The sequence below is a fragment of the Microcaecilia unicolor genome, chromosome 5 (genome assembly GCF_901765095.1).
Source record: "Microcaecilia unicolor chromosome 5, aMicUni1.1, whole genome shotgun sequence".
In the NCBI taxonomy this organism is placed as follows: Eukaryota; Metazoa; Chordata; class Amphibia; order Gymnophiona; family Siphonopidae; genus Microcaecilia; species Microcaecilia unicolor.
Genome location: NC_044035.1, coordinates 158,578,951 through 158,603,453, shown reverse-complemented (window position 1 = coordinate 158,603,453; position 24,503 = coordinate 158,578,951). Strand labels below are relative to the sequence as shown.

Below are 24,503 nucleotides of genomic sequence, written 5' to 3'. Positions count from 1 at the left end.
GTGTGCTTTTTCATCTCATCATCAAGGGTTAGGGCAGATATTCTAGGAAATTCTGGGTGCCAGGAACTTTTAGAAACTCAGGTAAAAAATCTCTTTATAGCTTAAAAAAAAAATCTCCTGTTTCTAAGGGTTGCTTTTGCTGTTTCTTTTAATTTTCTTTGTCTTGCTCCTTGCCTTTCCCTACAAAATCTGTCCAGCAGTGGACAGCCTGCAGCAGTTACTGTTTTCACCCCCTCCCCCAGAATACTGTGGGGTCAATATTTAATGCAATTTAACCAGGCAGGAGAGACACCTGCTTTGTGAATAGCCTGCATGGGGCTGTTCACTGATATTCCAAGTTTATTATTAAGGGCTTATATTCCACCCACCAAACAATAACTGAGTGGCTTGCAATAAAAAAAAAAGTAAAAAGAGGAGTGCAATAATAACATGACCATGAGGGGAAGAGGGAGGAACTACAAGCATGACAGGAAAAGGAAAATGCAAAAAGGGAAGAGGAAATTTGTGAAGCCCAGGTTGCAAACCAAAGTCAAGGGCATAAAAGAAAAATATTCAGCGGCACTTGACTGGATAGTGTTGCTAAATGTCAGTGCTAAACTGAAACTGGCTGCTCAGTGAGTGGGGTGTGGGAGCACAGTTGGCACTTAGGGGTCCTTTTACCAGTGGCGCAGCTACATGGGGTCACGGGGGCCTGGGACTCCGTACATTTGGCCACTTGTCCCCCCCTGCCGACGACCCTCTCAACCCCCCCTCCCGCCGCCAACCCTCCACCGCTGTCGCCATGGGCTACCTTTGCTGGTGGGGGACCCCAATCCCCGCCAGCCGAGGTCCTCTTCTTCCCGCACAAGGTTTTGTTCTGTTTCTCACGTCCTGCAAAGATAGGTGATGGTGGCGGAAGGGGAGGGTTGGCGGCGAGAGGGGGGGTCAAGAGGGTCGTCAGCGGGGGGGGGGGGGGTCAAGGTTGTTGTTGTTGGTGGTGGTGGCGGCGGCGGGGGGGGGGAGTCGGCAATGGTGGGGGGGGGCTAAAATGTGCCCCCTCACCTCGGGCTCTGGACCTTTCTCCCGCCGAAGTCTGGCTATGGCTACGCCCCTGCCTTTTACTAAGCCGTGTAAGCGTCTGCTTGCGCCCAACGCACTCCAAAATGGAGTTACCGCCCAGCTACCGTGTGGCTCTTGCAGTAATTTCATTTTTGGCGCGCATCCGATATGCACGTCTGAAAAATATTTTTTATTTTCGGGTGCGCATAACGGACGCGTGCCAAGTGGCAGTTGGTGCACATTGGTCATTATCGTCCAGTTACCGGGTGAGTCTTTACCGCTCTGGTCAATGGCTGGTGGTAAGGTCTTAGACCCAAAATGGACGCACGGCAATTCTAATTTTGCTGCACATCTATTTTTGGCAGAAAAAAAGGCCTTTTTTACAAGTGCGCTGAAGAATGATTCTATGCGTGCCCAAACCCGCGCCTACACTATTGCAGGCCATTTTTCAGCCCGCCTTCGTAAAAGGACCCCTTAACTAGTTAAGGGACCCTTTTACTAAGCCGCGGTAAAAAGTGGCCTGTGGTAGTGTAGGCGCGTGTATTGGCACGCGCCGGGCCAGTTTTTACCGCATCTGCAAAAAAGGACTTTTTTTTTAATGAGACAGGAAAAGGACCTATGGTAAAACTGAAATCAGCGCATGCTTGAAACCAGCCTGAGCCCTTAAGTCACCCATTGACCTAACAGTAAGGGCTCACACGTTACACGCGTGGTGACTGGTCAGCACGTACCAAGTGCCGTTTACTGCCGGAAACAACGCGCATGTAAGGAAATAAATAATTCATCCAGGCATTATGGGCGTGCGCCAAATCTGAAATTACCGCCAGGAGGGCGTGCTGGCCTGGCGGTAGTCTCAAGAGCCTACCATGGCTTAGTAAACGGGAACCTAAGTTAGCTGGCCAAATAGGACTACATAAATAGTGGTCCTATCTTTGACAAGTTGAACTTAACCAGATAAGGGCTAAATATCAGTACTAAACTGGTTAAGTGTCAGCCGGCTGCACATACCTGAATATTCAAAGCTGGTGCCTGGATATGGCCTGGCACTGAATATCCAGGCATAAAGCCGGTGATGGCGAAAAAAATTGCTAAACACTGCTGGCTCAATATTTACCCCTGTATAGAAGCTTTTCTCTCCCACTACACATGCATAGTTGCTCTTCTCTATCTTGTCCCAGCTCTTCTCCTGGGATCAGGTGCCAAATTTTAGATGCCCAGGATTTTTCCTGCCTGTATATCCTATATGCCAGTCCTCTAACAGAAGAAATGCTGCTACAGCATCTAATATGGCCAGAGCAGGAGGCCTGAATGACTCAGGGAACTAGCTTATGGACATAGAGTCTGGCACCATAGGCGCCAGAAATTCAGAATGATCGAGGTTGCCAAACGCAATGCTAATGACCTCTCCCTGGACACAATGAAGGAAAGGACACAAGAATAGCCATACTGGGTCAGATCAATGGTCTGGCTAGCCCAGTGTCCTGCTTCCAACAGTAGCAAAGGGTTACAGACTACTTAGCATCTAGGACTGACAGAAATGCCAAGTTTCACTCATAAAAACTGCTATACTGGGTCGGACCAAAGAGTTAGTACATAAGTACATAAGTAGTGCCATACTGGGAAAGACCAAAGGTCCATCTAGCCCAGCATCCTGTCACCGACAGTGGTCAATCCAGGTCAAGGGCACCTGGCACGCTCCCCAAACGTAAAAACATTCCAGACAAGTTATACCTAAAAATGCGGAATTTTTCCAAGTCCATTTAATAGCGGTCTATGGACTTGTCCTTTAGGAATCTATCTAACCCCTTTTTAAACTCCGTCAAGCTAACCGCCCGTACCACGTTCTCCGGCAACGAATTCCAGAGTCTAATTACACGTTGGGTGAAGAAAAATTTTATCCGATTCATTTTAAATTTACCACACTGTAGCTTCAACTCATGCCCTCTAGTCCTATTATTTTTGGATAGTGTGAACAGTCGCTTCACATCCACCCGATCCATTCCACTCATTATTTTATACACTTCTATCATATCTCCCCTCAGCCGTCTCTTCTCCAAGCTGAAAAGCCCTAGCCTTCTCAGCCTCTCTTCATAGGAAAGTCGTCCCATCCCCACTATCATTTTCGTCGCCCTTCGCTGTACCTTTTCCAATTCTACTATATCTTTTTTGAGATACGGAGACCAGTACTGAACACAATACTCCAGGTGCGGTCGCACCATGGAGCGATACAACGGCATTATAACATCCGCACACCTGGACTCCATACCCTTCCTAATAACACCCAACATTCTATTTGCTTTCCTAGCCGCAGCAGCACACTGAGCAGAAGGTTTCAGCGTATCATCGACGACGACACCCAGATCCCTTTCTTGATCCGTAACTCCTAACGCGGAACCTTGCAAGACGTAGCTATAATTCGGGTTCCTCTTACCCACATGCATCACTTTGCACTTGTCAACATTGAACTTCATCTGCCACTTGCACGCCCATTCTCCCAGTCTCGCAAGGTCCTCCTGTAATCGTTCACATTCCTCCTGCGACTTGACGACCCTGAATAATTTTGTGTCATCGGCGAATTTAATTACCTCACTAGTTATTCCCATCTCTAGGTCATTTATAAATACATTAAAAAGCAACGGACCCAGCACAGACCCCTGCGGGACCCCACTAACTACCCTCCTCCACTGAGAATACTGGCCATGCAATCCTACTCTCTGCTTCCTATCTTTCAACCAGTTCTTAATCCATAATAATACCCTACCTCCGATTCCATGACTCTGCAATTTCTTCAGGAGTCTTTCGTGCGGCACTTTGTCAAACGCCTTCTGAAAATCCAGATATACAATATCAACCGGCTCCCCATTGTCCACATGTTTGCTTACCCCCTCAAAAAAATGCATTAGATTGGTGAGGCAAGACTTCCCTTCACTAAATCCGTGCTGACTTTGTCTCATCAGTCCATGTTTTTGTATATGCTCTGCAATTTTATTCTTAATAATAGCCTCCACCATCTTGCCCGGCACCGACGTCAGACTCACCGGTCTATAATTTCACCTGTTTCTAACAGTAGCCAATCCAGGACACAAGTACCTGGCAGGTTCCCAAAAATAGCAAGATTCCATTCTGTTAAGTGGTGGTTTTACCAGGTCTACCTGGTTAATATCGGTTTATGGACTTTTCCTCCAGGAATTTGTCCAACAGAGGTTAATTGTATATTGAGTGAAAAAAAGTTTTCTTCAATCTGTAGCTTCTGAAAAGGCAAACTGATGAACATTTACCTGTTCCATTCCACTCATTATTTTGTACATCTCTATCATTTCCCCTCAACCGTCTTTTCTCCAAATAAAAGAGCCCTAACTTTTTTAGCTTTTGTTATAGGGAGATATATTCCATCCCCTTATCGTTTTTCATTGCTTTTCTCTGCATCTTTTCTAATTCCATAATACGTTTTTTGAGATTCAGTGACCAGAATTTCACAAAATGTGCAACGTGTCAGTCATACCATGGAACGACAAAAAGGTATTATGATATTGTCTGTTTTATTCTCCGTTCCATTCATAACAATTCCTACCATTCTGTTTGCTGCAATGTCCACTGCTGCACACTGAATCGAGCATTTCAACAAATTGCCTGCAATGATAGCTAGATCTTTTATAAAATCTAGCTCTAGCAGGACACCACCATGTGTCTTTCTATGCAGGGGGAACGATCTGGGGCCCTGCTCCACAGTAGCACCACTCATACTAATATAGGGTGATCGATTTGGGGGACGTAGCCCAGTAGCAGTAGATCATCAAGAATTAGAGGGAAGTATGAAATCCAGAGTCTGGTAGCATAGCCAGAACAAAATTTTTATTGGGGGGGGGGGGGTCTATGGTGAACATGAGTGGGCACTAGGCACCCTACTCCTCTGCCTTCCCATTTCATTTTTCCTCCCTCTCACTGCCCCCCACCCCTCAAATTACAATTAAAAATAAAATTACCTCAACAGGTGGGGATCCCTAAGATCCCTAAGATAAGAGCCACCTTGATCAGCTAAAGCATGGCTGACAGCAGCTCAAAACGCTGCCACAGAAGCCAGCACCATGAGCATACTCGGTTCAAATGCATGAAGTGAACACGTGTGAGAACTCAGCATGCTCATGGTACCGGTGTCCTCAGTGGCATTTTGAACCACTGACAGCTGTGTTTTAGCTGATCGTGGTGAATCCAGATTTCTTCAGCCCTGGGGGGTTTGGGGTTCCCTGCCATTGGCTGCTGGGTGAGCCTGAGGCAAAAGCACGTTGGCCCAGGCCAGCCCAGGCCCACTCATGTCTAGGGAAGAGTCCAGTAAGGAGAAAAATGGTCCACAGAATGGTAAGCTTCCCACCCTGGGGCACATCAAGACCTTAGACTACTATCCAAGAGGTTAAGGGGGTAGGGTGAGAAGGGAAAGTCCGCTGTGAGACCTATTCCTATAAGCAAAGAGTGATAAGGAGCTGTAAACCTGAAAATCAGTCTAGTCACTTCTTCCATCTCATTGTGTATTGACCCCCCTTCCCTTTATAATAATTGATTGTAACCTAGGTTCCCATTGTGTCATCTCCTTAGATATATATATATATATATATATATATATATATATATATATATATATATATATATATATAATCTAATGTAAACCACTAGCTATTTTTGTTATTTGTGGTATATTAAATAAAATTGACATGTGAGGAGGAGAAGGGAAAGATAATCAGGGAGAACTCATCCTGTCCTTAAGGACAAGTAACAAGAGGTAAAGCTGCAATCAGTTCCACATTTAAGTACATAAGTAATGCCACACTGGGAAAAGACCAAGGGTCCATCGAGCCCAGTATCCTGTGGGTATCCTGAAAACCTGACTGGTTATGTGTGTCCAGAGGAATGGCTCTGCATGATAGAATAGGTTCCTTCACCCCCACCCTTCAGGTGTCCTGTATAGCCTGTTAGAAAGGCCCAGCTACATGAGCACCTGTGAGGACATGACACATGAGGCCTAAAATACCAGGCAGCAAATTGTTTTGCAATGGAAGGGACAAGCCCCTTCTATTAGGTTTAAAAATTAGCCATTATTTTCCTTCCATCCTGCAAAATAATGCATCCATTGAGTCAAAACAAACAGTTTAATTTATGGGATGTAATGGATGTTGTTATCAAGCACTGATGCTTTTGAAATGTTTTCTAATGCATAATATAAACATTGCTATAATGCAGCAATATTAAATTAAAAGTAATTTAAAAATCGTTAAGCCTCATGCAATTCAACGCTGATATATTAAACATTGCTCATTCCTGCCATCATACTTGCCAGAAATCATTTTCAATAACAGTTGCCCACCCAACTATCTGCTAAAAAAATGACAAAAGAATTCAGATGGAAGGTCATTACTAACCTCTACTTCCTGAGAGTGGACAGCAGCATAGTGGCAGCAAGAAAGAAAAGAGACAAGAGAAAGTGTCAGGGAGAAGGAAGATCGTTCCCACAGGCTTGTATGCAGAGGTGCCAAGTTACCCAGTTCCAGGCTGGAACTTTTCAAACAGTCCTGGGTTTCTGACCACCCCATCCTGGTGAATTATGGGACTTGCAGCACTAATTTCAATGGGCAGGATCAGGCACTACAAATCCCACAGTCCTTTGGGATGTAAGTTCAAAACCAGAACGGCCAAAAGGTCTCCAGGCTGGAACTGTGTAACTTAGCATCTCTGTTGTTTATAAAAGATGTTCTCCAAAAGATCAAATTAATCTTGAACTTATTCCCCCCCCCACACACACACACAAAATTCCCAAGCAAAAGGGCAATTCTATAACTAGGTACCTGCAATTATTCTCCCATTTGTGGGCATAATGCTCAAAAAAGTATCAGTTATGTGTGTTAACATCCTAAGCCAGTGTTTCCCTCCTAAGTTGGTTCTAGAGTACCCCTTTGCCAGTCAGGTTTTCAGGATATCCACAATGAATATACATGAAATTGATTTGCATACACTGCTTCCATTGTATGCAAATCTCTTTCATGCATATTCATTGTGGATATCCTGAAAACCTGAGTGGCAAGGAGGCACTCCAGGACCAATTTGGGACACATTGCCTTAAGCATTCTATATCAGAGCTGCCAAGTTACTCATTCCAGGAAGGAGACTTTTTGGCCAGTCCTGGTTTTAAACTTACATCCCAAAGCAGTGTGGGATTTGTATTCCCTGTTTCTACCCATTGACATCAGTGCTGCAGGTCCCATAATGCATCAGGATAAGGTTGGCAGAAATCTCAGACTGGCCCAAAATCTGCCTCCTGGAACTGGGTAACTTGGAAGCTTTGCTATTAGGGTAAGTTCTGTAGTGCACAAATATGAGGTAGGCATACATGTGGGTGAAGCATGGGAGGAGCATTGGCAGCGCTCCCATTTATGCCAACTTAAAGAACATTATATATTATGTGTGTTCGTTGTGCCAGGTCTAGGGCTGGTGTAACTGCGGGTACCTAAATGTAAAGCTCGCCAATGCTGGGTTACAATAGTGTTATATAATGGAATCTGGGTTCCAAAAATGCCTTTATAGAAAAGGCTCTCACGACCCAGCATCAGTGTTTCCCTTCTCCAAAGCAATTCCAGGTTAGAAAATAAATGAAGTTCTTTTCAGATTATTTGAGAACCAAGAAAATTGTCCACTGGGTCCTCTTTCCTCCTCTGCTCCTCACCATCAAATGAATGATAGCCAACATTTTATTACAATGCCTCACAGCCTAGACAGCAATGATGGTAGTTTGCTGGTAAATAAAGTTCAGGGCTGCCCGGGGGGGGGGGGGGGGGGGGGGGCAAGATTCCCTCAGGCCTGGCCTCCAAGGGAGGCCCAGCGCCAACCATAAGTTCTGCTATGGGGTGGCACAAATGCAAACCATCATTAAATTCTCCCTTACCCCCGCCTGGTTCAGTATCTCTCTCTCCTCTCCTCGGCAGTGTTGCTGCAGGCTACTGGCAGCATAAAAAAAGGAAAGCAACCTGCCTCCAGCTAGCCTTGAAGTGTTCCCTCTCCTTTGTCCCGCCTCCTATGACACAACTTCCTGTGTCTGCACAGATGGGACACACAGCAGAGGAAAGAACACTTCAGAGGCCAGCCAGAAGTGAGTTGCTTCTCTTTAAATGCTGCCGGCAGCCCACAGGAACACTGCCAAGAGGAAGAGTGAAAGACAAGAGAGATATCGAACCGGCTGAGGGGGTGGTGCCGGTGTTGGGCAGGCAGAGGTGCAGCGGCAGTGTGCAGATGGGGGGGGGGGGGGCAGCAGCAGCAAGCAGGCAGGGGGATGGGGGCAGTGGGCAGGCGGTGGGGAAGGCACATTGTTTGCCCCGGGTCCGGCTTTGTCTCTCAGCAGCCCTGATACAGTTCTTTCTGACTCCAGGCAGATACACAAAGATAATGTATCAGAGCCCCACAGCAGGACTCTCCTGTGCTCACCCTGCTGGACAGGACTAACTTTGGAGGCAGTTTTATAAAGTGGCACCTAGAGGTAGCCATCTATGTGCACTAGGTGCTATTCTATAAGGGGGTGTACATGTGGGCGGAGCATGGGCGTGTCTCCCAGGTACATGCATACTTTATAGAATACTATAGAAACATGGCATGACAGCAAATAAAGGCCAAATGGCCCATCCAGTCTGCCCATCCTCTGTAACCACTAACTCTTCCTTTTCCTAATGGGCGTTATCCCTTACTCAGGCACAGCAAGCAGGAAAGACCTCTACGTAGACAGCACAATCAAAAAAGAGAGTAGAGGCTGGCCAAAGGACAATCCAGCACAGGAGGTGGTGCTTAGAAGACACTTTATTTGCTTCTTGGACAAAGGGACCCAACACGGTCAATGTTTCAGGTCATAAGACGCCTGCCTCAGGGGTCACAACAGTGTTCTAAAAAACATATATATGTGTGTCATATATCAACACTATATGTATACAGAAATACATACTTCATATAATAAATTTAAAAAAGCATAAAAACTAAATGAGAAACATAAAATATAAAATGCAACAACAAAAACTGAATGCATCACTTGGCACATCTAGATGTACCAATTTATGCTTCCACCTTCATGGTGTAAAAAAGCATACCTACACATGGGCGCACCAGTGCCAACCTTATGCTAGTATTCTATTACAGAATCTTTATGCCAAGATGCCACTATAGAATTGGTACAATTACTATTTATTTATTTATTTGTATTTGTATCCCACATTTTCCCACCTATTTGCGAGCTCAGTGTGGCTTACAATACATTGTGAATGATGGAAATACAATTTGTTGCAGTACGATTATGGGTTACATTGTGAAGAGTTATGGGAAGACAAAGTAGAGTCAGGATATCATTTGGGAATAGAACAATGGAATATAACAATGGGGAATTGATAGGGCGATAAAACAAAAGCAAGGGAACATAAAGGTCTAACAATTTTATCTGTGGGTAGAGTTTTAGGTGTGGTGAAAATACGGGGAAGAGAATTCAGAAGAGAGTGTATTGATGTGTATCTATTAGTGTATATGGACTTCATGTGTTTTGATCCTTGCAGTAAATTTTCTCAAAGAGATAAGTCTTCAGTAGTTTGCGGAAGTCGGTTAGTTTACTACCACTACTAATTATTTCTATAGTGCTACTAATGTATGCAGTGCTGTACACATTATATGCAGGTACTTTCTCTGTCCCTAGAGGGCTCACAATCCAAGTTTTTGGACCTGTGGCTAAGCGCACAGCATTGGGGCACCTAGGCCGAGGTTCCACACACATTGCTGGAACATCAACGAGCCTGCAAACCTGCATACTGCAGTTTCAGAGATGCCAAGTTCCCCAGTTCCAGGCTGGAGATTTTTAGACAGTCCTGGCTTTCTCATCCCAACCTGGTGCATTATGGGACTTGCAGCACTGATTTCAATGGGCAGGATCAGGCCCTACGAGTCCTGCACTGCTTTGGGAGTAACTTCCAAATCAGGACTGTCCCAAAATCTCCAGCCTGGAACTGGGTAACTTGGCATCTCTGCAGTTTGCTGGAACGCATACTGCGTCTAACTCATCGGCCAAGAAGCAATTAAGCAGATTGCTGAGGTCTCCTACAGTGCGTTCAAAGGTCTTGGAAGCTTTTAAACACTGGCAGGTAAGGGAGGCTCTTTGCATGACAGGAAGTTCCAAAAAAGCTGAAAGCTGAGACTCGCATGACCCTGAAGACAGGGTTACCAGATGGGATCCTTGCTGCAGGCTGAGTCAGTTCTCTATGTATTTAATTGCATCTTGGTTTTCTTTAAAAATTTGGAACTAGGCATCCATAGATACAACAAGGCAAAAACAGAACTGTCTCAGTATGCTCTGATGACTTGAAGGTATCTACAACCTTACCTTACCATGCGGTTCACTGAATAAAAACACCAGATGTTTTGAACCTTTTCAAATTTTGTCTTATTTTCTATCCCTTTCCTAATAATTCCTAGCATTCTGTTTGCTTTTTGGGCCACCGCCACACACTGGACAGACAATTTCAGTGTACTGTCCACAATGACACCTAGATCTTTTCTTGGGTGCTGACTCCTAGTGTGGAATCTATCATGAAAAAACTATAATTTCAGTTATTCTTCCCAATGTGCATCACTTTGCACCTGTACACATTAACTCTCACCTGCCATTTTGATGCCTGGTCGTCCTGTAATTTTTCACAATCAGCATGCATTTTAACAACTCTGAATAGTTTTTTTTTCATCTGCAAATTTAGTCACCTCACTTGTTGTTCCCATTTCCAGATAATCAATAAATATGTTAAATAGCTCCAATCCCAATACAGATCCCTGGGGCACTCCACTATTCACCCTCCTCCACTGAGAGAATTGGCTATTTAACCCTGCCTTCTGTTTTCTATCCATTAATCAACTCCTAATCCACACCAGAAAATTGCTCCTATCCCATGGGTTTTTAATATACTCAGGAGTCTCTCATGAGGGACTTTGTCAAATACTTTCTGAAAATCTAGATCGTTCAGGTCATTATCTGCCGTCATTTACTATGTTACTACATCAACCAGCTTATTTTTATCTGTCACACATAAATTGGTGACACAAGACTTCTTTTGGTTGACTGTCCCATTGAAACCATGTTTGTCTATGTGTTCAGTGATTTTATTCTTTGTAATAGTTTCCACTATTTTGCCCTGCACTGAGATCAGGCTTACCAGTCTCTAATTTCCTGGATCATCCCTGGATACCTTTTTAAAAATAGGTGTTACATTGGCCACCCTCCAATCTTCAGGAACTACAAAAGAATTTAACAACAGGGTTACAGATCTTCAATTTCATATTTAAGTACCCTGGGATGTGTACCACCCAGTCCAGGTGATTTACATCTTTCAGAGTCACTGAGTTTTCTTTCAGTTCCTCTACTTCATCACTCTTGAAAACCATCTCTGGTACAGGTAGATCTCTAACATCTTTTTCAGTAAAGACTGAGGCAAAGAATTCATTCAGCCTCTTTGCCATGATCCTGTCCTCCCCGAGTGCCCCTATTACTTCTTGATGATCTAAAGATCTCACGGATTCACTCACAGGCTTTCTGCTTCTGAAATACCTGAAAAATATTACTATGAGTTTTTACCTCCAAGGCAAGTTTCTCTTCATATTCTCTTTCGGCCTTCTTTATCAAAGTTTTGCATCTAACTTGCCAGTGCTTATGCTGCTTCTTGTTTTCTTCATTCAGATCTTTTTTTCTGTATTCTGAAAGGTATTTTTTTGTTGTTTTTTGCTCTAATAGCCTCTTTCACTTCTCCCTTTAACCATGCTGGTTGTCGTTTGATCTTCTTTCCGCCTTTATTAATATGTGGAATACATCTTTTCTGGGCTTTCAAAATGGTATTTTTAAACAACATCCAAGCCTGATTTAAAATCCTAATCTTTGCAGATGAGCCTTTCACTTTTTTTAAACCATTTTCCTCATTTTATCATAATTACCCTTTCAAAAATTAAATACTGCTACAGTAGATTTCCATAGCGACTGCACTCCAGTTATTAAGTCAAATTTGATCATGTTATGATCAATGTTTTCCAGCAGATCGAACACCATTACCTCTTGTACTAAGTACTGCATTTCACTAAGGACTAGATCTAAAATAGCTCCCCCTCTTGTCAGTTGGTAGCCCTAATTCACAGAACTGCTTTATCTTCAGAGTGAACTTGTTTCATATCTATTATCTCCTTTCATACCTTTCCTTGTCTGTATCTTTTCTACATTTACTTTATCCTTGTTTGAGAAGGACAGTAGAACTACACACACTAGTCAACTGACTCTTCTGGTCCCATCCTGATAACTTCCAACATCTTAGTTGTCTTTTTGACTTGTGCTGTACACTGGGCTCAGAGATTTTACAGAATTATCCACAATGACTTACTTCCAAGTCTCTTTCCTAAGATGCTAACTGTCAAATTACAGCTCAGCATTAACTATCATGCATTAAGATTGTTTTTTCCCAGTATACCAGCTCTGAATATCAACCTCTTGTCTATTGGTCATTATTTTTTTCCCCAGCTTATGAGCTTCTCCCAAGACAGAAGTTGTATATTACATTAGATAAAATATCACAGATTTGCAGACACAGGTGTTGATGCAGAAAGCCTAGTCATGTGGTTACCGCGGGTTATGCGCAAATGTTAATGACTGACAACATAGAGAGGGATTGAGCACGAATGTTAACTTGTGCAGAAGACATAGCCGTACATTAAGGCCAATGCAGAAAGCCACAGGTACAGCCATGCATGAATGTCTGTTTCTACACAAGCATAATACCGTAGCATAAGGGAAGCTAAGTGTCTGCAATTTTTCTGCACTCAGAACTTGCATACAAGTTGGGGAGAGCCTGCTGGACACATGTGCACAAAGGTTTTGTGGAGAACATGGCTTCTTATGCACATGTTGGAACAAAAATGAAAGTTTCAGCACATATGAGCACCCATTCTTTTATGTATGAATATCAACCTCTCAAAACTCCTTGCACATAGAACTTTTGCGAGGCTGATATTTACAGGGCTTTTTTGTGAGGGTACTGAGTACTGGCACCTTTTCCATTGTCTGCTAAAATTGACAAAAGGACCCCAAGTTTTAATGAAAGAGCTCAGGCTCTACACACCAATTCTGCTTTGTCATAGGTTCTGTGGCTGGTTGCAGGGGGCCTGGCTATTGTGGGGTGGATCCCTCAGTGATCACCCCACCCTTGAAGGGTGGCCTAGCATTTGAGTACCAGCACCATTTTTGCTAGAAAAGATGCACTGGATATTTATATGCAGAAGACCAGGCACTGATGTGTACTGACACTTTTGATTTTGTTCTGACATGTGTTCAAGCTCTGTTACTGCCCATCAGTCTTTGAAACTTGCAGACATTTGTGCTGGTTGCAGAAGAAGACAATACTGGCAGGTAAATCTTAAAAACTGGCACTAACTATTCTCTGCTATCCCTTCTACACTGCCTCAGACCTGGCAAAAACCACTGTTTCCATCTGTATATTGCTGCAGAACACTTTTTAATGGGCTCATTACCATACACTTGAATGCAATGTGCTGCCCTGTCTTTCATGCAAGGTAAAACCCATGCTCAACCCTTCTCTCATTGATCGGTCATTAACATTTATGCATAACCCATGGTAATCCCACAACTAGAATGTCTGCATTGGCCCCATTGTATTAAAATGTTTTTGAAAGAGAAAAACCTCTACTACAGCCATACTCCACCCCTGTCCCATCCTATGCTCTGCCCCACCCAACCCCACCTCCTAACAAATGACTGCAGCAAGGAAATCAGTGCCTACAGGCCACATCCAGGGCTGGGGTTGGGGAAAGGACAAGAGGTTGCACTCTTCAGTTCCCCTTGAGCCAACACACATATGTTTCCCCCATACGGTATTAAAGCCAAATTCTATACCCACAGAACCTCCAAGCCCTCCCCCAACAATTGTTGCAGAGCGGAGCTAGGACACTTCCCTAGAAAACTCACCAAAGAAATGTCTGATTTTAGTGTAATCTCTGTAACAGCAGCATAAACCCTCTCAGTACCAGGCATATTATAAAGTAATACAAAGCTGTACAAAAAGTCACTCAGGACCTAGAGCCAACCTACCACATTAGCACTAACTTTCAACACAGTACCTACGAAAAGGCAATGCCTTTATATTACAGTGCAGCCTAGATCATCCATACATCTGTTGGGAAAGCTCAAAAAGTCAAATTACTACAGATCCCTACATAGAAAATTCATGGTAACAGAATACCTTGCCTCACTCATAACACACAATAAAGACAGACATCAAATACAGAATAAGTGACTACAAACTAGAAATTAAAATATGAAGATAAAAATTAAACTGAAACCTCAAGAAGCCAGATTGTGCTTCTAGTACAACAGCAGAGAAATGCTGTAGAAAGAGATGCATTTTTCCCCTGTACTGGACAAAATACATAGAAAGCAGACATCAGGGATGATTTTAGGAAGATGCAACTGCTCTAGGCCCCCTGGCCACAGAGGCCCCCAAACCCATCTGAAGCTGAAGAAGACACAACCTAGTAATGGGCTTTGGAATCCCCTTCCATATTTCTGCCCTGGGCCCCAGCCATGTTTAATACCTGCTCTGGCAGATGTACATTCCAAACACTGTTATATTCTAATCACTACATAGAAAATAAAATTGTTTCTCTGTGGTCATTTTGGTCCCAGTCTCTGGTTTCTGCTTTTCTCTGTTTTCTCTTGCCAGGGTCTCCTGTCCATTTGACATTTCTTCTCTCTCTGTGTCCCTGTCACTATCCTCCCCATGTTCAGCATCTCCCCTTTCTATGTTTCTATTTTCCCCTATTAAGCATCTTCTCTCATTGTCCATATCACTACCAATGTGCCCAGCATCACCCATCTGTGTTCATATCACCCTCTGTGTCCAGCATTGCTCCTTTGTATTCCTATCCCCCCCCCCCCTTATCCAATATCACCCTTCTGTGTCCCTAACTCCTACCATGTCCATCATTGTCCCTGTGTGTCTTTATCTCCCCTTGTCCAACACAACTATTGCCCTATCTTTCCATGGCCAGCATCTCCCCTCTGTGGCCTTGTCTCTCCCTGTGATCAGCCTTCCCTCTCGCCTCTCCCCCCCCCCCCCCCCAACATGGTCTTTCCAGTATCTTTGCTATCCTCACCTCTCTCCCCTCACTTCAGCATTTCTCTTTCTCTTTAACATAGTAGACGATGGCAGATAAAGACCTAAACGGTCCATCCAATCTGCCCAACAGCTACAACTCATTATTAATTCTTGATTAAACCATACATATACTTGATCTTGATATTTCTTTTGCCATTTTTGGGACACAGACCATAAAAGTCCACTCAGCACTGTCCTTATGTCCCAACTACTGGAGCTGCCATCAAAGTACACTCTAGCTTTTCCTGATCCATCTTGCCATACATGGGACACAGACCATAGAAATCTGCCAGTCCTTTATTTCAAGTAGTTCAACATTCCTCTTGCACTCTCCACCACAGGCCAGCATCTCTCCACCTCTCTTCTCTCATTTTCCCTGCAATTGGACATCTCTCTCTCTCTCTCTCTCTACTTTCCTCTGCCCTTCCCCCCTCTCCATGGGTCCAGGATCTCTCCCTGCAGTCCCTCAAACTTGCTTTTATCACCAGTGGTCACCAACAATGGCTGTGAATAACATATACCACCTCCGGCCAGCTCCAGAGCCTTCCCTCTACTGCATCCTGCCTCCTCTAACTCAATTTGCTGTTTCAGGGTGGCAGAATGCAGCAGACGGAAGGCTTGAGGCCAGTGGGAGGCAGCATGTGTTAACCGCTGCTTGCACTGGCAATAAAGGCAAGTTTGAAGTACAATGGAGGCTGTGGGGGTGGAAGAGAGGAACAGGCAGAAATATTGGACCGGGGGGGGAGGGGAGAGCAAAGAGAGACTTTAAAGAGATCATCAGCTAGCAGAAAACCAGCATTCATATTGTCTATTTTTTGTCCTGCCAGCCTCTGGCCTCCCAGGCTATATTTACTAACCATGCTCTAAACACAAATGAATGTGCATTAATTCATTAACATACTTTTTAGTAAGTGAGCCCCTCAGTTTGAAACTCTGTTGAGTCAGAGAAGGATGTGACCCTACCCAGGCCAGAAGGCTCTGGAGCTGCAAAGCCTCACCTGCAGTAGAGCTAGGCAAACCTGGAACTAGTTCAGCATAGATTATCATCTAGGCTAGTCCTAGATTTTTGAAAATCCTATCCTGATGCATTATGAAATTGAATTTAATGAGTAGAATCAGGAGCTACAAATACATAAGTACATAAGCATCGCCATGCTGGGACAGACCAAGGGTCCATCGAGCCCAGCACCCTGTCTCCGATAGCGGCCAAAAGAACAAACAATTTGTCCCGCCCATCCCAGAAATAGTGGATTTTTTCCATGTCCATTCAATAACAAATACTATACTGCTTCAGAGAAATCAAAACGAGCCAGAAAGTCTTCCTCCTGGAACTGGACAACAGTTCCCAGCTATTCTCCAGTAGTTCAACACCGTCTCTAGAAGTGCAGAATTTATTGATTGGAGATCAGATCCCTAATTTATCTGCTTCCCCTCTTCCCAGCCTCCATCCAGTACTGAGACATCACGTCGCTCCTTAAGTGCACTCGGCAGCAGAAAGCCATGCTTTCACCAGACCACAAGTGGGCTCATTAATGACTGATTACAGAAATGCAACCCTAATTGAATATCTTGATGAGATTTCTGCTTTGCCAAGCAAATGATCTTAATGTCTGATTGAGTGCTCCCACCAGGTACCTACTGAAAAAGATTCCAGAAGGGAAAACAGAGTGAAAAGCATGCAGATGTGGCTGGTTCATACTGAGAGGAGGTCCAGACTACTATTTCCTTTATTCCTGAGGTCCTTATTCAACGAACCATAGGAAGATGCTGAAACAGAACTCAAGAGATCATCTAATCCATATCCCTGCCATGAGGCATGATTCAGACTGATGCTGGTTCAATCTGCTGTTATCGGCTTCCAGTGTCAGAGATTCCAGCCCCTCCTTAGATGATGCTCTGTAGTGCTGGGCCTCGATCACAATCAAAATTCTCTCTGGGGAATGCGATAATGAGAAAGCTATTTCTGAGGGCCAAATGCTGTAGAACTTTTTGATTACTGCCTGATGTCTACATGGGTTAAAGTACAGGCATCTTAACGACCCGCATATTTTTACCCACGTATTTATAGATATTCAAAGCAATACATGTTGTTGTCATTTAAAAAGTTCCTCCAGAGGAAACTGTTTTAATTTAACTGTAGCATTTTTATACAAAACACAGGTGCAGATTTGTGTGGCTGCTCTGGAGAGGGGCAGTGATCCAAGCAAAATTATCCCAGTAGGTTTTGCTTTATTGCAGCAAACCCCATGGGTTAAAAAAAAACCAACTACCTGTGGATCAGACCATGGATTGTTTGATCACGACCTCTTAATTTAGAATGTAAACCTCTCCTGCTGTAGTTTAAACCAGTGTTTCCCAAGTCCGGTCCTGGAGTACCCCCTTGCCAGTCAGGTTTTTAGGATATCCACAATGAATATGCATGAACTTGATTTGCATACACTACCTCCATAATAAGCAAATCTCTTTCATGCATATTCATGCAGTGGCAGATCAAACATAGATCCAACTCAGTATGTAGCGAATGGTATGACTGCTGTCGGCACCTGGGCCCTGACCAATAAACTGAAATTGAATGCACAAAAAAAACAAGGTCCTGTGGTTCCAAAATCAGGGAGTTGAGGTCCCATCATCAATATCTTTGACCGATGGTCAAATCTTTACAGTCGAATCTGAAACTAGAGTATTAGGGGTCTTGCTTGACTCTTCACTCACCTTTGCTTCCTATACTAACCAGTTATGGAAGAAAACACTATTCAAAATGAGACAGCTACATCTAGTCAGATCATGTTTCGAGCAAAAGGCCTTCCCACTACTAGTCCAAATGTTAATTCTACCTCACTTGGATTACTGTAACATTCTATCTCTTGGTATTAAGTGTCAATATCAGAAAAAAATGCAAATCATACAGAACACAGCTGCTAGACTGACATACAGATTGAATAAATATACTGTTTCAACTCATCTAAACAAACTGCACTGGCTTCCCATAGCAGAAAGACTCAGGTTCAAAGCTGCTTGTTTAGTTTTTCAAATCCTACAGGGCTTCACCTCTGAACTGCTGACTAAGACCACTTTGCTGTGTGTGGTCCAGTCTAACAGACTGAAACAACAACTGATGCTAGCAAAAGACAATTAGAAATCAGAAGATTTTCAACTCTCTATTCCCCGTTCTTGGAGTCAAAATATGGAGCTCTCTACCTAATCCCATCAGAACAGAAAACAGCTACCTCAGCTTCAGGAAGAGGCTAAAAACCTTTCTCTTCCCACAGACTGCTTCATAACAATCCATCATGACTTCTACCTCTTGGTATCATCCATTATCCTTTCCCTAATGTTTTTAGTCTCATGCATTAATCCAATGGTCTCTAATGTTTCTTAAACCTCACACTATTTGCTTTTGTCTCACCTGGAATGTAAACCGCACCGAACCCTGGAAAGGGGATATTAGTGGTATAAAAGAATTGATTTGAATTTGAATATCCTGAAAACCTGCCTGGCAAGGGGTACTCCAGAACTAGACTTGGGAAACACTGGTTTAAACCATTTCGTCTTGTCCTATCCCCAAGGTACATGGATAACTACTGAATACCATTGTCATTAGATCCCCATTTAAGATTGCTGTCCAATCACCGGTCAGCCTCCTCATTTCTAGTTCCTTCATCTGAGGCACATAGGTCACACTGAGCAGTTTCCCTGGTGGACTGACCAGCTCGAAAACTGTCCACCTCTCAGTCCCTCATTCTACAACAGTATCTAAATTTAAGCCCCATTTCAGCACTTACACTGAAGAAATGGCATGGAAATTTAGGCTCATCAAAAAACCATCTTTTTTGCTTTGTAATTCATTCGAGAGAGTACTATGCTGTCTGCAGTAAACATAATGCAAATATAAATAAATGAAACCTCAGATGTTCAAGGGAAAGCCACCATGAATTTAACAACAATCTCTCCAACAGTCCAATACTATCACAGGTTTCAGTACCCACTGGAAAAAAAAGCATCAGAAAAAAAAACTCCTTATACCACTCTACAGGAGGAAAACAACTGATCCAAAAAGACTGGTGTTTTGCTAAATATCATGATGCACCATTTTTTTTTTTTTTCGAGCAGTTGTTTTTCTTCTTTAGAATGGTCTAGGGAGTTTTTTCTGCTGCTCTTTTTTTCTGTGGGTACTGAAACCTGTGATAGTATTGGACTCATGGAGGGATTCTAAGGTGGCTTTCCCTGGAACACTTGAGGTTTCATTTATTTATAATTGCATTATATTTATTGCAGACAGCATAGTACTCTCTCAACTGAATTACAAAACAAAAAAGATGGTTTTTTGATGAGTACTGAATTTTTGCTTCCCATTTTTTGGTTTATTTGAACTGAAATTTAGGCACCAGAATTATGCACGTGCAAATTCTATAAAGGCAGTGCTGTGCGGAATTGCTGTTTTAGAATACTAGCATAAGTCTACAATTTCTCACCTAAGCACTGGCAATTAGATGCATAAATTCTATAACATTGCGCCTAACTGCTTGGCACACCCCTGACTAGCCCATACCCCTCCCTGGTCCACGCCCCCTTTGAAATGAGGTGTTCAGTTTATAGAATGGGGGTGAAAATCAGTTACATGTGTAACTACAAATTATTGCCAATTAATGCTTGTTAAGGTCAAATATTGATACTTATCACCAATGAAATAACCAATGAAATCAATGATGGCCTGAACATCATGGACTCTTGGGCAAACTCATTCGAATTGAAACTGAACACTGAAAAAACACACTGCCTCATCCTCTCATCTCAACATAACAATTACAAACCCGCAACCATAAACACCACAGGACACACACTCTATACCTCAGACAGCCTAAAAATACTCGGAGTCACAATCGACCGCAACCTTACTCTCGAGAGCCAAGTAAATACCGTAATAAAGAAAATGTTCTATTCAATGTGGAAACTCAAACGAATAAAACCATCTCGATAGAAACCTTTCGAAACCTAATACAATCAATGGTCCTAAGCCATGCGGATTACTACAACGGAATCTATGCGGGATGTAAAGAACAACTCACAAAAAAAACTCCAGACCGCCCTAAGCACAGCAGCCAGATTGATATATGGTAAAACATGATTCAAAAGCGCTAAACCCCTTCGAAAAAAACTGCACTGGCTCCCAATCAAAGAACGGATCATCTTCAAAATCTGCACTTTGGTCCACAACATTATCTACGGCATAGTCCCAGGATACATGACAGACCTTATAGATCTACCAACCAGAAACAGAATCGGATCATCACGATCATACCTAAACGTACATTACCCAAACTGCAAAGGACTAAAATACAAAACAACTTACGCATCTAGCTTCTCCTACATAAGCGCACAACTATGGAATGGACTCCCAAATGCTGTGAAAACAATCAATGTCAGGAAATCATTAAAAACCCACCTCTTCAAAAAGGCCTATCCCACCGATCCAACGTAAATCCCCACACCCAGCAACACAGCACAACCAATGATCGTACTGGACAATTTATTATCCGCATTCTCTTCGACCCCATGACGCCAGACTCACATCTACCTCGTCCACAACATAACCTGTATTTGTTATCAACCGAACTGGCAAACGCCTTTACGGTACTATGTAAGCCACATTGAGCCTGCAAATAGGTGGGAAAATGTGGGGTACAAATGTAACAAGTAAATTAATTAATTAAGTGCCAATTCAGCACCAATTAGCAAATATGGGGGTCCTTTTACTAAGGTGTGCTAATGATTAGTGTGCACTAAGCAATAAGATGCTCATTATATTCCTATAGGCATCTTATCATTTAGGGGCCCCCTTACAAGGCTCACCAAAAACTGACCTGCGGAAGTGTAGGCGAGTGTTTTGGACCCTTAGAGGGACATAATTGAACAGGGCGCCCAAGTTTCCCTGATGGCGTCCTCGCAGGACAACCCTGTGAAGGAGCGGTGAAACCCGTATTATCGAAACAAGATGGGCGTCCATGTTTCATTTCAATAATACGGTCGAGGACGCCCAAATCTCAACATTTAGGTCGACCTTAATGTTGAGATGGTCGACCTTAGAGATGGTCGTTCCCGGTTTTCAGCCATAATGGAAACCGAGAACGCCCATCTCAGAAATGACCAAATCCAAGTCATTTGGTAGTGGGAGGAGCCAGAATTCATAGTGCACTGGTCCCCCTGATATGCCAGGACACCAACCGGGCACCATAGGGGACACTGCAGTGGACTTCACAAATTGCTCCCAGGTGCATAGCTCCCTTACCTTGGGTGCTGAGCCCCCCAACCCCCCCCAAAAAAAACCACTCCCCATAACTGTACACCACTACCATAGCCCTAAGGGGTGAACGGGGGCACCTACATGTGGGTACAGTGGGTTTTGGGTGGGTTTTGGAGGGCTTACATTTATCACCACAAGTGTAACAGTTAGGGGTGGGTGGGCCTGGGTCCGCCTGCCTGAAGTGCACTGAACCCACTAAAACTACTCCAGGGACCTGCATACTGCTGTCAAGGAGTAGAGTATGACATTTGAGGCTGGCATAGAGCCTGGGAAAACATTTTTTTGAAGTTTTTTTTTCAGGGTGGGAGGGGGTTGGTGACCACTGAGGGAGTAAGGGGAGGTCATCCCCGATTCCCTCCGGTGGTCATCTGGTCAGTTCAGGCACCTTTTTGAGGCTTGGTCGCAAGAAAAAATGGACCAAGTAAAGTTGGCCAAATGCTCGTCAGGGACACCCTTCTTTTTTCCATTATCGACCGAGGACACCCATCTCTTAATTATGCCCCAGTCCCGCCTTCGCTACGGTGCTGACACGCCCCCGTGAACTTTGGTCGTCCCCACAACGGGAAGCAGTTGAGGACGCCCAAAATCGGCTTTCGATTATGCCGATTTGGGCGACCCTGAGAGAAGGACGCCCATCTCCCGATTTGTGTCGGAAGATGGGCGCCCTTCGCTTTCAAAAATAAGCCTGTTATTGTATTGCAATTAGCAAAAAGGGATTATTGGGTTGGAAAAGTGGCATGCAGCAAAATGAGAACCAGCGTACGTCCATTTTCAGCCTGAGACCTTACTGCCACCCATTGACTTAGCGATAAGGTCTCATGTGCTACCCCGGTGGTAAGCATGCACTGCACATCAACTGCTGTTTACCACGGGGTAGGTGCCCCATGGTAGAAAATAGAAATATTTTCTACCACACACCAAATTCAGAATTACCACCAGGGGCATGCGGTAGCCGGGCGGTAATGCTGATTTGGCATGCGCTGGATGCGCATAAGCCCTTATATACCTTTATAAAAGGGCCCTTTAGTCCGCGCTAAATCTGTTATTGCACCTTAGTAAAAAGACCCCCAAGTTTAACGTATAACTGACCCTATTTTATTACCATTCATCCAATTGTGCAACTAACTTTGGTCACCATTTACAGAATTTGGGTGGAAGTTCTAGATGCGTGTTCATTGTTATGCTATAATTAACATCAACAACTCACTTAGCATATAAATGCAAGGGCAGCTTGCCAACAATTACGTGTGTAACTACAGAATACTAGTTATTTATTTATTTTCAAACTTTCTATTTATTTATTAGGATTTATTTATCACATTTTTGAAGGAATTCACTCAAGGCGGTGAACAGCAAGAATAAATCAAACATAAGCACTACACAATTACAGCAGTAAAAATATTCAAATAACAAGCATGCTACATTGCAATGTCAACACAATGCATAATAAAACATTTTAGTAGACAGCGTTGGGTATAAGCAAAGATGAAACATATAGATAGCTAAAAGAGAAGTTAGAAAATAAGGGGACTAATTTAAAGAAAGTTACACATGAGGTCAGAGAGGTGAATAAGATTACTTGGTATGTTATTATAAACTGTTACAAATAATAAAAATATATAGAACAATATAATTTATGCACATATCTCCAGTATTCAGGTGTTATTACTTACACCAGCCCTATGGCTGAGATAAGTGCTTGTGCCTAAATGTTAAGTATATAGATACCTGGTTACATAAATATTCTATAGGGGAAAGTCAGTGCCTATGTTTCTTTCCACACTATCTTCAGAATTTTAGGCAGATTATGACTGAATACACAATTTATGACATATATACAAAATGTATAAACTATACAATAAAAATAAATAGTCAAAACCAGTAATCACTGTGATTCAAAAATTCAGGAGGTCAGTTCATGGGAGTCATGCGCTAGAAAGGTCTTTAAAGCAACTTTAAATTCCTTCAAGGAGCAGATTTTCAATGATAATGTCATTCCACATTTTAGGTATTACAACATAAAAAATAGATGTTCAACATGTATCATGTGAAAAGAATGCGATGGTTGATGTAGATGCAATGTAACAGAAACTACCAATGAAATTTTGTTCCTCAAAACCTTAAACACTAATAGTAAAATCTTATAATGCTAAATTATGCGCTAAATTGCTGCATTTAGTCACATGCCTTTGCATTTGCTGTTCAAGCAGCAAAAGAGAGGGCCCAAAAGTACATCAATCAGGACAACACAAAAAGCACAAAAGGGCCTCCAAGGCTGGAACAATAGTACAATCTTTAATAGAAAAGACCCTACATGGGCCGTGTTTTGGCGCAGCATGCACCTGCCTCAGGGGTCAAAACCAATGTCCTTTATAGTGAACAAATGTCCAAAATTGTCCTTTGGTAGACTTTCCACAATAGATCGTATCAAACACTCTTAAAAAGGAGACAGCTGATTCCAATGAACCGCCATGGCGTCAGTGGACATGCCTAAATATAAGCGTGTAGACGCAGGCTTATGCTAGTATTGTACAATGAAATCCGTTCAACAATTAACACTTAGCGCACTGCATCTGGGAGGTACTTTTGGACTTTCAGAATATATATACTTTTGTAAACTTTTCCCAACCAGCCGCTGCAGAGAATGGGGACCCAGGGAAGAAGGAGGCCCACTTGATTTCCAGGAACATTCTGAAATTGTTGCTGGGGGCCCTCAGTTTGAACTTATACCGCTGGCCAAATCAAAATGAGGTACCCAGAGATGTGTTTAGGCCAGTGGAGAAAAAATGACAAGTGCCCTTAAGCTGCTCAGAAGGTTCTGCTATTGACCAGTTGCTTGAAGCTCCTCTTTCCTAGTGCTGTCAGTACTGCCTTCTGGGGCTTCCACACAATAATAAGCCAAGGGATTGCATTTTGTTTAATTTCTTGTGGTGTTTATAGGATTTTCATTTTATTCA

The 24,503-nt window shown here is 43.2% G+C and overlaps 1 protein-coding gene across 1 annotated transcript in view; it reads right to left on the bottom strand.

The window, feature by feature from the left end:
• Window positions 1-24,503, bottom strand: part of SPOCK2 (SPARC (osteonectin), cwcv and kazal like domains proteoglycan 2) — a 234,783-nt gene that overhangs the window by 118,073 nt on the left and 92,207 nt on the right. Inside the window, exon 2 of the mRNA XM_030204904.1 lies at window positions 6,450-6,458. Within this exon, the coding sequence (XP_030060764.1) occupies window positions 6,450-6,458 (9 nt within the window). The remainder of the gene's footprint in view (window positions 1-6,449; window positions 6,459-24,503) is intronic.